The 15,417-nt window shown below is 36.1% G+C and overlaps 1 protein-coding gene across 1 annotated transcript in view; it reads right to left on the bottom strand.

Annotated features, from left to right (window-relative positions):
- Positions 1 to 11,248: 11,248 nt before the first annotated feature.
- The window catches only part of LOC109207804, a 4,760-nt gene continuing 591 nt past the window's right edge, over positions 11,249 to 15,417 (bottom strand). The window contains exons 2-9 of the mRNA XM_019370795.1: positions 15,109 to 15,244; positions 13,946 to 14,259; positions 13,688 to 13,879; positions 13,303 to 13,627; positions 13,011 to 13,247; positions 12,636 to 12,795; positions 12,428 to 12,574; positions 11,249 to 12,311 (exon numbers count right to left, since the gene is read on the bottom strand). Coding sequence (XP_019226340.1) covers positions 11,249 to 12,311; positions 12,428 to 12,574; positions 12,636 to 12,795; positions 13,011 to 13,247; positions 13,303 to 13,627; positions 13,688 to 13,879; positions 13,946 to 14,259; positions 15,109 to 15,244 — 2,574 coding nt within the window. The remainder of the gene's footprint in view (positions 12,312 to 12,427; positions 12,575 to 12,635; positions 12,796 to 13,010; positions 13,248 to 13,302; positions 13,628 to 13,687; positions 13,880 to 13,945; positions 14,260 to 15,108; positions 15,245 to 15,417) is intronic.

Raw genomic sequence — 15,417 nt, 5'->3', positions numbered from 1 at the left:
GTTTTCATAATTCCAAGGCCCAAAAATATAATGCATTATTATTTTTAAACATACTAAATAAATATATTTTCCACATGTAAAATTTATTCGGTATGGTTCGGTATATTTTCGGTTTATTTTTATAAAATAAAAAACCTACCCTAATTATCGGTGCGGTTATAGATTTATATAAAAACCTACGGTTTTTTAAAAAGAAACCTAAAAATCGATTCGATGCGGTACAGTGCGGTCGGTTTAGTCGGTTTTCGAATATCCATTGACACCCCTAACCCCAACATCAGACTTGAGTTTAATACACAACTCAAGGGGAGAAGAAACAACAGAAGCATCAGAACACCCATATTCAACAATTAACTCCGAAACAAACTTCCTTTGATTTGAGAGCATTGATCTCTTGAGGATCATCCCCAGTAAGGATAATGTCGTCCACATAGACAGCAAGAAATACAGTAGATGATTCAGACCTTTTAATGAAAAGAGAGTAATCATTCAAAGAATGTGTGTAACCTCCAGTGCAAAGTGCTTGTGACAACTTATCATACCATTGCCTAGAGGCTTGTTTTAAGCCATAAAGGGATTTTTGCAACTTACAAACCAAGGGAGAAGTAGATTGAGAAGATGAAGCAACTGTGAGACCTTGAGGAAGCTTCATATATATCTCTTCATCTAAGTCCCCATGAAGAAATGCATTATTCACATCCAATTGATACAAAGACCACCCTTTTTTAATTGCAAAAGCAACTAGACACCTAATAGTACACATTTTGACAACTGGAGAAAATGTTTCATTAAAATCAATACCTTCAATTTGTGTATCACCCCTTACTACCAATCTTGCTTTATATCTTTCTACACTCCCATCAGCCTTGTACTTAATTTTATACACCCATTTACATCCAATAGGCTTCTTACCCTTAGGTAACTCAACTATAGACCAAGTGTTATTAGCTTCTAAGGCCTCAAATTCTTTTCTCAAGGCTTCCTGCCAGACTAAACTGGTAGCTGCCTGAGAATATGAATGAGGCTCAACTTGAGTTGTGTGTGCAGTAGAGAGAGACAAAGTAGTGGAGCTGGAAATGGAAGGAGGAAATTGTACAACAAAATCACTAAGATGTGAAGGCAATGTGTGATTTCTGGTGCTTTTTCTAGTAGCAGGGAGAGAAGAAGATGTTGAAGGAGTAGAAGTAGAGGGAAGATCAGAAGGAAGGACTATATTAGGAGAAGAAACAGAAGGTGGATTAGTAGGAGAAGATGTAGCAACAGAAGGAGAATGGGAAGGATTTGTGTCAACAGGAGGGAAATGGGAAAGATCAGAGACAACAGGTAAAATAGGTGTAGAATGGGAAGATGGAAGGTGGCTGGAAAATGAGGAAGAGGATAACAGGAAAGGAAAAATGGATTCATGAAATATAACATCCCTAGAAACAAGAATACACTTGGTGGATAAATTGTACAACTTATAACCTTTCTTACCAAATGGATAACCAATAAAAACACATGGTACAACTCTTGGATCAAACTTATTTCTCTCACATTTAGGTACAGTTGCATAACAAAGACACCCAAAAGGTTTAAGATGTGAATAAGAGGGCAACATGCCATAAAGCAATTCAAATGGAGATTTGTTATGTAAATGGTGGAGGGAAATCTGTTTATGAAATAGGTGGCTGTTAAAATGCAGTCTCCCAAAATTTTGTTGGTAATTTAGACTGGTACATCAAAGCTCTAGCTGTTTCAAGCAAGTGCTTATGCTTTCTCTCTTCCATTCTGTTGAGGTGTGTGAGAATATGTGGTTTGATGAATAATTCCATGATCTGAGAAGTATTGTAAGGCAGAATTTGAAAGTCCAATTTCCAAGGCATTATCACTTCTAACTGTTTTAACAGGGAGGTTAAATTGAGTTCTCACCGTGGAAATGAAAGCTTTCAACATGGTAAAAGCATTACTTTTAGTATGTAACAAATGAGTCCAAGTAGCTCTACTATGGTCATCCACAATGGTAAGAAAGTATTTTTCTCTAGAATAAGTCTGAGTATGATAGGGACCCCATGTGTCAACATGAATCAACTCAAACAAGGAAGTAGAAATAGTAGAACTAGCTGGAAAAGGTAATCTTGCCTGCCTAGCAAGAGGACAAACAGGACATATAAAGGATTGTTTGGCAGATAATTCAGCAGAAATGGAAGGGATGGTTTTCATTCTAGAAAATGGAATATGGCCTAATCTGTGATGCCAAAGAACATCATTTTTATTTATGTTCTGCTTATCATTACAAGGAACAATAGGAATAGTATGTAAAGCAGCGTTATTATGTGCAATCTTACTAGACTGTTCAGAAAGAGAAACATCTTGCACATTATTTCTAAAAACAGAAGCAGGAAAGTTAGATGTTGCATTGGGTTGATGATCATGAAGAAGCTTGTAGAGTCCTTGGTCCACTTTACCAAGTTCCAGAAGCTTCCTCATGGAAAGGTCCTGTATCAAAATACATGAGATAGAGGTAAACAAGACAAGACACTGAAATTTGAATAAGCTTGTGCACAGAAATCAGATTATATTGAAAAGAAGGGATGTATAACACATGATGAAGAGTAAGAGAGGGAAGTAAAGTACAGGAACCAATGCAAGTAACCTTTGCCTTATAACCATTAGGCAAAGTTACCAAGTATGGAGTAGGAAGAGGAGTCAGATTAGAAAGAAGCTCTTTATTAGAAGTCATATGATCAGTAGCTCCACTATCTATAATCCACACATCTCTACTTACACTAGACAACAAGCAAGCATGAGAATCATCATCAGTATAAACAGGCAAGGAAAGAAAACTACCAGCAAAGTTAGCAGATCCCATCATATTTGGTTGAGGCTCTGGAACATGACCAATTTGAGTTTGCTGCAGCAGCGAGACAAGTTGAGAAAATTGTTGCTGACTCAAACCAGGTATGGAGGAGATCTTATCATCAGATACATGAGCAGGTCCAACCAGAGGAGCATTGTGAGTAGGTTGAGCTGAGATATGGCTTGCTGTGCATGGCTGAAATTGAGCAGATTCAGCAGACACTGTTGCAGCCAACTTCTTTCCTTTGGTGAACTTGAAATTCTATGGGAACCCATGGAGTTTGTAGCACTTCTCAATTAGATGTCCAGGTTTTTTGCAATACTTGCAAAACATACTTCCTTTTGACTGATCAAAATCTACTTTTGATTGTATTGTTTGATTGGAAACTGTTGTTTGACATTCACATTAGCATTGAAAGATGCTGATTCTGGTACTAGCTGTGGATTGTATTGAACTTGTCTCTGACTCTCATCCTGAAGAAGAATATTGTAAGCACTGTCCAATGAGGGAGGGGGTTGCATCATCAGTAGGTTACTCCTTACACCCACATACACCTCATTTAATCCTATAAGAAACTGGTGTAACTTGTCCTCTTCTTCATTCCTCTGAATACCGGTCCTTGCAGCACAAGTGCAAGAATTTCCATGATTTTTGCGCATTGTTCCAAGTTCATCCCAAAGTTTCTTTAATTTGTTAAAATATGAAGCAACATCAAGAGAACCTTGCTGAGTAGAAGCTAATTCCCTTTTTATCTCAAAAATTTTAGTTCCATTTACAGTCCCATACCTACGTTCTAACTGCTTCCAAATACTTTCAGCTATCTCTGAGTATTGTACACTTTCAGCAATAGTTGGTGAAAGAGAGCTAGTTAACCAGGAAATAACCATATTGTTGCATCTGTCCCATTGACGAATGATCGCAGGATTCTCATTAGCCATTGGCTTAGGACAAGATCCATCCACAAAACCTATTTTGTTCTTAGCCGACAAAGAAACTATCATACTCCTTTTCCATCCACCATAACCAGACCCGTTAAATGGAGTACTAACTAAACAAGTTCCAGGAATATCAGAAGAGTGGATGAAAAGAGGGCTAGAAGGGTCTGGTGTATATATGATGGTTGTACTAGTACTAGTAGCAAGAGGAACCTCAGAATTCACCATATTAACACTAAAATTGTATAGGCAAACAAGTCAATTAAGCAAATTGAGCATGCAATTTCAAAAAAAATGAAATTAGGGTTACCGACTTTCTTCAGTGAATCACAAATAACAGATTCTGAAAAAGGAGGAATCAAACAACTGCTCCAAGCTGAGAAATGTCCATGACGAGTACCCGAAACTTTGCAGAAATCAAAGAGAACCAACAAAAAATCGATCTCCAAAAAAAAAACGATCGCTGAACACAAATCAAAGATCATAAAAGGAGGAGAAAAACTTTGAACCAACTCACAGGGGTAGGATCGATCGAAAACGTGTGATTAGAGTAATCACACTCCCGCTCTGATACCATGTTAATGTTTGTAGATTGAACAAAAATGGAGAAGAATGAAAAATAGGGTTCATATGCAGAGAAGAAGCTTCGAGAGCATTATTTCGTTACAATGTCTTCTGAAGAGTTCTTACAAAAATAAAAAAATCTAAAACTATTTACATTTGGGCCGGGTCTATTAATAAATACAATTGGGCCAAGTCTTAATGAACAAATTAACATCAGGCCCAAATCTAATAACTAGTTATCATCAGGTAACTCCAACAGTGTTTAAATGAAAAAGTGTGGCAATTTAATGTTCCGTGTATGCATTAGACCTTTTAAAAAGTATTTTTAACTTCCTACAAACTAGGCCAAACACTTCAACTTTTTAAAAATAAGCACTTTTAACTTTCCAAAGCTTGGACAAATAGACTGAATGATGCAACAGCTTCCTTAGGTTGAACCGTACGTCGGATTAGACTGAACCGTAGGTCGTTGCTTAACCCAATATTAGGTCTCAACTCTTCAAGCTTTGAGACTTTCACTCAAAAACATGTCTGGCTTTTGGCCACTGGAAAGACAATTATGCCTCTATGACTTACTATATTCTAAGAAAAAGCTCTTACCATTATTATATTGGGAAGGCAAAGTTTAATTTCTACTAAGTATTCTTACACCATGAGAGATATTCGTTTGACCTACAACTTATACTAATTTTTTTATTTAAAAAAAGAATAAAATTAGTGAAATTTCTTTTTTGAGATAAGTTTCCATTTTACTTTCTGATAATATGATGACTTGCAATAACAAGAAAACTTAAATTGAAAAGGACTTCGAAAAGGAAAATAAATAAGACTAAGTTTATGAGCTTTAATGGCTAGTAATAGTATATTGTCGAAGCTCTGCGGAAAGAAAATTATTAAGTTACTCTTAGTAATTTTTTTGAATCTTTTTTATTATATATAGGGGAGGAAAAATATGGAAATTATAAGGTAGAAAATGGTACTCTCACCAATAAAATAAATGTTCAGATAGCAAAGCAGTTAATTAGTACTAATATTCCTCTAGTTCTTAGTAAATAAAATAGCTCATAGATGGCACAAAAACTTGAGATACATAATATGTGACTCTCTCCGTACCAATTATTGTCTATCGGCATACGATTTAATAAGATTACTAAGATAAAGTTAAAATGTGTTGAAAATGAACTACTATTCAACATGTCCTACAAAACAACTAAATCATTTTAACTATTTATTGTTGAAAATAGAATATAGACTAAAGAAATATTGATGGGAGAATTATCCAATATCCATATCAGTGAAATGCAACAAGCCAGTACTCGATCTCATGTAGAAAAAATAAAAAATTAAGCGCCCGTTTGGACATAAGAATTTTTTCACTTGTTTTTAAATCATTGTTTGGTCATAAAATTTTCAATTTTTACTTGAAGATTAGTTTTGAAATTTTTCGAAAATTTGAAAAACTCCAAAAGCCTGTTTTTCATAATTTTCACTCAGATCACTCACAAAACTTCAAAAACAACCCAAAATTATATTCATGTCCAAACACAACTCTAATTTTCAAATATTATTTTCAGTTGAAATTTTTTTTCACTTTTTTTTTTGAAAATTTGCTATTCTTATGTCCAAACGCCCACTAAATAGAATTGAATTCAGAGAAAGTAGAAGCATGATTTTTGAGCCTTTGGAGGCATGTTAATAAGCATATCTAAGCTTTTCAATCAAGGGAAATGGACAAACTTTTGAAATAAACTAAAAAAAAAAAGAAAAAGAAAAAGAAAAAGAAAATGTAGAACAAGTACTTTTAGGACAGCGAGAGTATCAACAAAATTATCCACTATACTTCAAATGATTGGTTGTGATATCATTCAAGGCGGCAAGCTTGCTATTAAAAACAATCGACAAATAATTTGACAAAATGATAGCTTAAATTTTGAAATATAAATGTCAATTTATAGGCATGAAAATTATGATTTCTTCCTCCACAAGTCATAATATTGCCACCCCAATTGGATAAAGCTAAGATCATTTCAATAAAGCACTACATCAGCTTTGGCATGCTTTGTTTTTATCATTAAAAAAATTCTCCACAAATTGATTAATAATTAGAGTACACCAAAAATTGCATACGACCTACGAAGACGACCAATATTATGTCGTCCTAGCATTTGACAGCTTCCATGTTTTTCTCTTACGTAAACATGACAAGAAACCATAGAACATTGACAAGCTCAAGTTTTTCTTTTTAGTTTTTTTAGAACAATTATAATTTATTTTGAATGTCAACAGAAGAGAAACAAGTGTTTTTTTTTTGTGTGTGTAAGACATCATTATCAAGAAAAAAAAGAAAATGTAAGTCTTTGTGAAGTGATTTTAGTCTTCAAATGATTTTGAATTTTATATTTTGCGTCCATAATGTAACAAAATTTTCTTATATACATTGACTTCTAATCATGAAACTACTCCCCTACCAAGCACCTGACTTTGACTGAGGGAACCAAAATGGAAAAATGAAATATTTTAAAACAGGTTGAGTGTAAAAATAAATTAGCTAATCGAAGGCAACCCACCAAAATTTCTTGTATGAAATTAAATAGGGTTTTTGATTCATTCGATATCCTTAACTGTGAAGATATTACCATAAATCATCAGCTCAAACACGGACTTATTGATTGAGAAGCAAATTTTATTAGACTCGTGCTTGTTAAACATTATTGTAAACTAAGGATGCTAACAAACACCCACTAACATGAAAGTACAGGAGGGGTGAATTATGGTCTATTAAAAAAATTAGTCGATTAACGATGATTTTAGTTGACTAGATCGAGAGCAGAAGTAAAATAACAGTAAACAGAAAGAGAATGACACACATCAATTTTATACTGGTTCGGTACGGGTGTGGTACTTATATCCAGTTTCCCTTGGGTCACAAGGTTTCCTTTTAGATCTTGAAAGTATTACAACATGGATGATTTTGATTCATTCACCACCAACGAAGTATAGCAACAGTGAATCTCTAATAATGTCACAACTCTCTTTTGTGTTCTAACTCTTCCTATCTTTTGAGATACTGATAAACTTCAGATTACAGTGTTTAGGCTAAGAAGTAGAGAGACTTAGAAAACAATGTGTGTAGTTGCGCGAGTCTTCCAATTGATCTTAGCAGTCTTCTTATAGGAGAGGAAAAGAGCCGTTGTGTCTTGACCAGAAATAGAGGCACGGGATCTTTAAAAGGATTTGACCCAAGGGGTGCCTTTGCGAATCCTGCTCTTTGGGAAGGGCCGGATTCGATCGTGACTTTCCTTGTCACAACTTTCATTTACGAGACAATCAACCCTTTGACTGAGCTTTAATTAAGGATACTGAATATGAAAATAACTTCTTGATTGGTAATCTGATTTCCTTGATTGAGGCCGAGTAGATTTGCAGGCTTTTGATTCCTTCTTCAGGTCCATTGATTTAGCAATCACATCTTTAGATAACTTCTCATTGCTTTTCTTTCCTTTTGATGATTCCTACGAAATAGATTAATTGAACATTATCATCATTGAAACCTTGAAAATTAACTTAACAATCTCCCCCTTTTTGATGATGACAATCAAGAGAGAATAAACATTAATTATGAAAATAAACATTAATTATTTCCCTTTTTATTTCACTTCCTAGGTTACTCCCCCTGACTTGATGCTTGCTCCCCATGAGAGGTTAAATTCCCTTGACTTGATGTTTGCTCCCCCTGAGAAGTTGAATTACTTCTCAACCTGTTTACTTCTCTTACCTGTTCTCCCCCTTTGACATCAATCAAAAAGGGAAAGAAAACAACACAAGCAAAAGTAATATAGGAAGTAATATACATAATAACTAGCTAGATAGAGCAGCAAACGTAATGCCTTCAGCAGAGGCATAGATTTTACATACCCAAGCAAAAGAAAGTTTATAAGGACTACCAGCAAGCAAGCAAAACACAAGAAAAGAGAAAATATTATTTTTGAACCCATCACACGAATACACATTAGTTTCTTCCCAGGAAGTACTTAAGGGTGTTGATCACTTTGGTGCAGAAGGAGTCATAGGAATTCTTGACATTCTTGACAAGCTTATCCATCTTTTTAGTCATAGAATTGAAAGACCTGGCTCCTTGTCTCCGCGTAGCTCCTATATCCATTCCGAGCTTAGCCACATCTGTACCTGTCTCCTTAGTGACTTCCCTGATTTTATCCACCTGTTTCTTCATCTCAACCACTAGCTGTTTCACCTCATCCAAATATTTCAGCGTTTGCAGAAGATTTTGAGAGATAGTCGGCTGAGATGCTGGTTGTTCAGTTTGAACTTCAACTGGCACCGGAATACTGTCAACTTTGGCGCGTTTAACCCATCTATCATCACCCAAGGTGTACCCCATCATTGAAAAAGTTGTCTTATCATAAGTGCTGGTAATGTGCTTGGGTGTAAAGGGTGCCAAATCTACCTTCATAACTTCGAGGAAGTGTGAGGTGAGCAGACCATATGGTAAACAAGCAGCAGAGGAAGATATGTCCCTATTACTTTCAAGCATGTATTGGCGAATCCACACAAACCAATCCAGTCTTTTATTATTAACAAGACAGTAAAGGACAAAAATATCTCTAGTTGATAAAAGAGCTAAGGGACCCAGGAGTAAAGTGGTAGCAATCATGTGGGCCAAGACACAATGTTCAAACTTTAGGTTTTTGGGGCCAATATCAGGGGGGTTATCAGATAAAAAGACTTTGGCTTCTTCAAAGGATACTTCAAAATCTTTTGGCCAAGAATTTTGCACAAAAACATCAAACCCTCTGAACTTAGCAGAGAAAATCTTTTCAAATTGATAAGAGTCCAGAACAATTCTAGTGCCTAACACCATAGATTCCAGGTCATCTTTGTCATTCACAAAAAGGTTTGCATAAAACATCCTCACAGGTTCCTCATAGACAGAGTTACCAACAGTGTTGAACAGAGATGAAAGATGCTGAAAATCAAATATAGAGGTCACATCACAGTGCAAAATTTTCATGAGAGAAAGACTTACAGAGCGTCCATAAGCCATAGATTTTGACTTGTAGGACTCAAATCTTGCTTTTTCACTCGGGCCATAAAAGATCAACTGGTCCTCAGGTCCGAATTCAGTGTTCTCTACCTTTCCTTTCTTACATGCAGCCTTGGGGGTTTGCTCCATAGGCCTTTTTCCTGCCTTTTTCTGACTGATGGGAGGATTTTTGGAGGATTCACTACTTTCATTGTCCGTTTTGAGAAAATCTGAGTCAATAGACGACTCCAAATCTATAGGTTCTTCAGGGTTGAGGGGTTTTTGAAACCTTCGGCTTCGTCTGGTTACAGTGGAGGAGGAGGGATTTCTTTTGGCCATGGTGAGAGGGTTTGTTTGATAAGAATAAAGAGAGTAACAGAGATGGGAGGGGTTTTATCGATGCTTTTGGAGTAATGAAGGGTCGTCTTGGTTAAAGAAAAAGGCGGGTTCAAAAGGAAGTGATGCTTCTGAAGTGACTGATCGGCGGCACTGATGAAGAAGCAATTATTACACCGATACAAAAATCAATTAAGCCACACATACTTAAGGAAATAAAATATTTTAAAACACGGTAAAAAAGATTTGATTTACAAATTTTGCAAAATGCCAATCTTTTTCCCGAGAAAATAAAATCTTTCTTCCAAAAGTGGTTTTGTAAAAATATTGGCAAGTTGAGAATCAGTGCTAATAAATTCTAATACAATATCACCTTTAGCGACATGATTACGGGTAAAATGATGCTTAATTTCTATATGCTTTGCTCTAGAATGATGCACAAAATTTTTGATAAGCAAATAGCACTGGTATTATCACAAATAGGAGTAGAGGTAAGAGATAAATCATAGTTGAGAAGTTTATGCATAATCCATAGAACTTGTGTACAACAGCTTCCGACAGCTAAATATTCTGCTTCAGTCTTTGATAGGGAAACACAATTTTATTTCTTGCTATGCCAAGACACTAATGCATTTCCCAAGAGTTGACACGTGCCACTAGTGCTTTTTCTATCAATCTTGTCACCTGCAAAATCTGCATCCGATAAACCTTTTAAGGAAAAATTGTTAGAATGATCATACCATAATCCTAGATCAGAAGTACCAACAAGATATCTAATACTCCTTCCGTTCCAATTTATGTGAACCTGTTTGACTGGGCACGGAGTTTAAGAAAAAATGAAGACTTTTGAAATTTGTGGTCCTAAACAAGCCAAAAATAGGCCCAGAGTATTTGTGTGGTTATAAAAGCTTCTAACTAAGGATAGAGTTGTAAGTTTAAGATAAATTGTTACCAAATTTAGAAAGGGATCATTCTTTTTGGAACAGACCAAAAAGGAAATAGGTTCACATAAACTGGAACAGAGGGAGTAATTCATTTAGCAACAGTGAGATGGGATTTCTTAGAAGCTGACTGAAATCTTGCACACTTGCATACACTGAACATAATATCTGGTCGACTAGCAGTGAGATACAATAGGGATCCAATCATCCCTCTACATGGTTTTATCAACCTTTTTTCCATTGTTGTTTTCATCGAGCATTGTTGTTGGACTCATTGGAGTGCCGATTGACTTTGCATTTTCCATTCCAAGCTTTTTGATAAGCTCCTTAGTGTACTTGGTTAGGCTAATGAAAATTCCTTTAGGAGACTATTTGATTTGAAGTCCGAGAAAGAATGTCAGTTCTCCCATCATGCTCATTTCGAATTCTCCTTTCACGGAAAGAGCAAAATCTTCACATAAAGCAGAGTTAGAGCTACAAAAAATAATGACATCAACATAAATTTGAGTAATAAGATTACCTGAACTAGAATGCTTAATAAAAAGGGTTGTATCGATATTACCTCTTTTGAACCCTTGATTTAGGAGAAAAGAACTTAACCTTTCATATCAGGTACGCGGAGCTTGTTTGGACCATACAAAGCTTTGGTCAGCTTGTATACATGATCAGGAAAGGTGATGTTTGCAAATCCTGGTGGTTGTTTTCCATATAGTTCTTCAGAGATGTAGCCATTTAGGAACGCACTTTTAACGTCCATTTGAAATAACTTGAAGCCTTTGTGAGTAGCAAAAGCAAGTAATATTTGAATGGATTCAAGTCTTGCTACATGAGTAAAGGTTTCGTCATAGTCGATTCCTTGTTGCTGAGAGTATCCTTGAGCAACCAATCTTGCTTTATTTCGAACCACTTGACCAGATTTATTCAATTTGTTTCTGAATACCCATTTAGTTCCAATGATTGAGGAGTTTGAAGGCCTTGGAACCAATTCCCTTACTTTGTTTCTTTCAAATTGATCTAGTTCCTTTTTCATAGAACTTATCCAGTGAGCATCTTTCAAAGCTTCATCCACTTTCTTTGGCTCAAGTTGAGAAATAAGAGCCACATGAGATTTGCTCTTCTGAGATCTTCTTATAGTGATTCCTTCCTGTGGATCTCCTATATTAAATTTGTGAGGATAGCCAGGTTCGCTTTTCCATTCATTTGGAGTGTTTGAGGGAGGATCTCTTTCTACATTAGTCGACTGATCTGTTTGAGATGGTTCGTGAATTTCTACAGACTCTTCAACTGGTTGAGTTTGCTGATCAACTGACTCACTTTGATGATCCTTTCCTGTAATGACAGATTTAGGGACAAAAGGAATTTCCTCATCTTCAGGAAGTTTTTCACTCCTTGGACGAGGGTTAGTATCAACAAAAACAACATGAGTTGATTCTTCAATGCAGAGTGTTCTTTTATTAAAAACTCTATATGCTCTACTTGAAGGAGAGTAACCAAGAAATATACCTTCATCACTTTTAGGATCGAACTTACCCAAATTATCCTTTCCATTGTTGTGAATGAAACATTTGCATCCAAAAGGATGAAAATAGCTAATATTGGGTTTCTTACCATTCCACAATTCATACGGTGTCTTTTTGAGACTTGGTCGAATCAGACACCTATTGATAATATGACATGTTGTGCTTACCGCTTCTGCCCAGAAATGATGAGGTAGGAAATTTTCCACAATCATGGTTCTTGACATGTTCTGTAGGGTTCTATTTTTACGCTCTACCACTCCATTTTATTGCGGAGATCTTGGTGAAGAGAAGTTGTGAGAGATCCCTTGATCTTTGCAAAAGTTTTCAAAAGCTCTGCTTTCAAATTCTCCTCCATGATCACTTCTGATAGAAGAGATGTAGCAATCCTTTTCTCATTGAACCTTCTTACAGAAAACTTCAAAATTCTTTAGAGCATCATCTTTATGACTCAAAAACATAAACCAGGTAAATCTAGAGAAATCATCCACAATGACAAAAGCATATTTTCTACCACCTATGCTAGCAGTTCTAGTTGGACCAAATAAATCCAAATGCAATAGTTGGAGAGCTTTTGAGGTGGAAACAAAATTCTTGATTTTGAAAGATGAGCGAGTTTGTTTTCCTAGTTGACATGCATCACAAATATGATCCTTTAAAAATCTAGTTTTGGAAGACCAATGACGAGATCATGTTTAGAAAGCTTTTGAATAGTATGTATGCTGGCATGATCAAGTTTTCTATGCCAGACCCAGGGATCATCAACTATAGAAGCAAGACAAATTTGATCCCCAAGATTATCTAGGTTGCTAATAGTATAGACATTTCTATCTCTATTACCTGAAAGAGTGACTTTATCTGATTCATCTTCTATGAACCAACCATGTTTCTTAAAATGAACCTCGTAGTCATTGTCACATAATTGACTAATGCTGAGAAGATTGTAGCCGAGTTCATCAACCAGGTAGACTTTATCTACATCACATGTTGAGCTTAGAGGAACTTTTCCAACACCAATTACATTTCCTTTGGATTTGTCTCCAAATGTGACTGTTCCCCATCTAGTTTGCTGACTGTCTTGAACAATTGTTTGTCACCAGTTATATGTCTGGAACACGTGCTGTCGTGATACCATTTTCTTTTTCGATTCTTCTTGCGGTGTTCCTCACTAGTTCCCTCTTCTGCCATGAGACCAAGTTGACTTCTTCATTTATTCCTCTGTTTCTTGAGAACCCACGCTCTCCTGATTTTTCATTGCTATCATCTTCTATGGCCATGAAGCACATATTTGCAATTTCTTCATGATCAGACTCATCTTCATCACTCCAGGCTCCAAAAGACTTATTCCTTTGAAGATTCCTGCTCAGCTTCTTCTTTAGTTCTGGACAGTCAGCTTGAATGTGTCCATGTTTACCACATTCGTAGCATCTTCCATCATTTTCATTGTTTATCCTTCCCTTTCTGAAGTTTGGTTTACCTCTTCAGCTATTTCTGTTTTTCTTCATCATGCTAGTTACAACTTGAGAAAGCATAGCTATATTTTCATCCTGTTCTCCTCCTTCATTTTCTTCTTCATCCTCTAGTTCAGCCACAGTTGCTTTGAAGGCGACTGTTTTCTTCTTTTCTTGTTGAATCTGTCTATCCAAGTGAGTTTTCTCAAAAGCTATTAGATCACCACTTAGTTCATCATAGGACATTTTATCAAGATCCTAACATTCGAGTGCGATGACCTTTGGCTGCCAAATCGTAGGTAGACTTCTGAGAATTTTTCTGACCTGTCCTCCGCCTTTTATTGTTCTACCAAAGGATTTCAGATCTCCAAGAATTTTGCTGAACCTGGAGAACATTTCTTCAGCAGATTCTCCGTCCTTCATTTGAAATAGCTCATACTCACGGACCAATATATTTATCCTCGTTTCATTTACCTTGTTGGTCCGTTCATATGTGACTTCTAATTTGTCCCATATCTCCTTAGCAGTTTCACAACTTGAGATCTTTTCATATTCTTCACCATTGATAGCATTGTACAATTGATTTTTTGCTTTGGCATTCACAGTTATGACAACAACTTGCTCATCAGTGTAGTAATCTAAGTCAAGTGGATCAATGGATACAATTACTTGACCATTTTCGTCTTTCCTTGGGGAATTGGAAGATTTTCCTTTTTGATCACTCGCCAGACTTTGATGTCATAAGATATGGTGTATGTTTCCATACGCACTTTCCAATGAGAGAAGTGTTGTCCACTGAAGTATGGTGGTCGAACTTGAGAAGTTCCCTCTTGAAATAGTGCACCAACGACTGTGTTTGATCCCATGTCTTTTCCTCACTAGCTGTTAAGCAAAGTTTGTGAGCCTTGCTCTGATACCAATTGAAAGTACAAGATCGAGAGCATAAGTAAAATAACAGTAAACAGAAAGAGAATGACACACATCTTTTATACTGGTTCGGTACCGGTGTGGTACTTATATCCAATTTTCCTTAGGTCACAAGGGTTCCTTTTAGATCTTGAAAATATTACAACAGGGATGGTTTTGATTCGTTCACCACCAACGAAGTATAGCAACAATGAATCTCTAATAATGACACAACTCTCTTTTGTGTTCTAACTCTTCCTATCTTTTGAGACACTGATAAACTTCAATTACAGTGTTTAGGCTAAGAAGTAGAGAGACTTAGAAAACAATGTGTGTAGTGGCGCGAGTCTTCCAATTGATCTTAGCAGCCTTCTTATAGGAGAGGAAAATAGCCGTTGAGTCTTTACTATAAATAGAGGCACGAGATCTTTAAAAGGATTTGACCCAAGGGGTGCCTCTTTGAATCCTGCTCTTTGGGAAGGGCCGGATTCGACCGTGACTTTACTTGTCACCGCTTTCATTTACGAGACAATCAACCCTTTGACTGAGCTTTAATTAAGGATACTGAATATGGTAATAACTTCTTGATTGGTAATCTGATTTTCTTGATTGAGGCCGAGTAGATCTGCAGGCTTTTGATTCCTTCTTCAGGTCCATTGATTTAGCAATCACATCTTTAGATAGCTTCTCATTGCTTTTCTTTCCTTTTGATGATTCCTGCGAAATAGATTAATTGAACATTATCATCATTGAAATCTTGAAATTTAACTTAACATGACAAAGTTAAAATCTAGGGCGGGTTCTAGTAGTCCAACAAAAATTATTGTGTGCGACTCAAATTATGTATACATATGCAAAATTAAATATATATATATATATATATATATATA

The sequence above is a fragment of the Nicotiana attenuata genome, unplaced genomic scaffold (genome assembly GCF_001879085.1).
Source record: "Nicotiana attenuata strain UT unplaced genomic scaffold, NIATTr2, whole genome shotgun sequence".
NCBI classification, from domain to species: Eukaryota; Viridiplantae; Streptophyta; class Magnoliopsida; order Solanales; family Solanaceae; genus Nicotiana; species Nicotiana attenuata.
The sequence above is the reverse complement of the archived record's forward strand: the minus strand, read 5'-3'. Positions and strand labels throughout refer to the sequence as shown.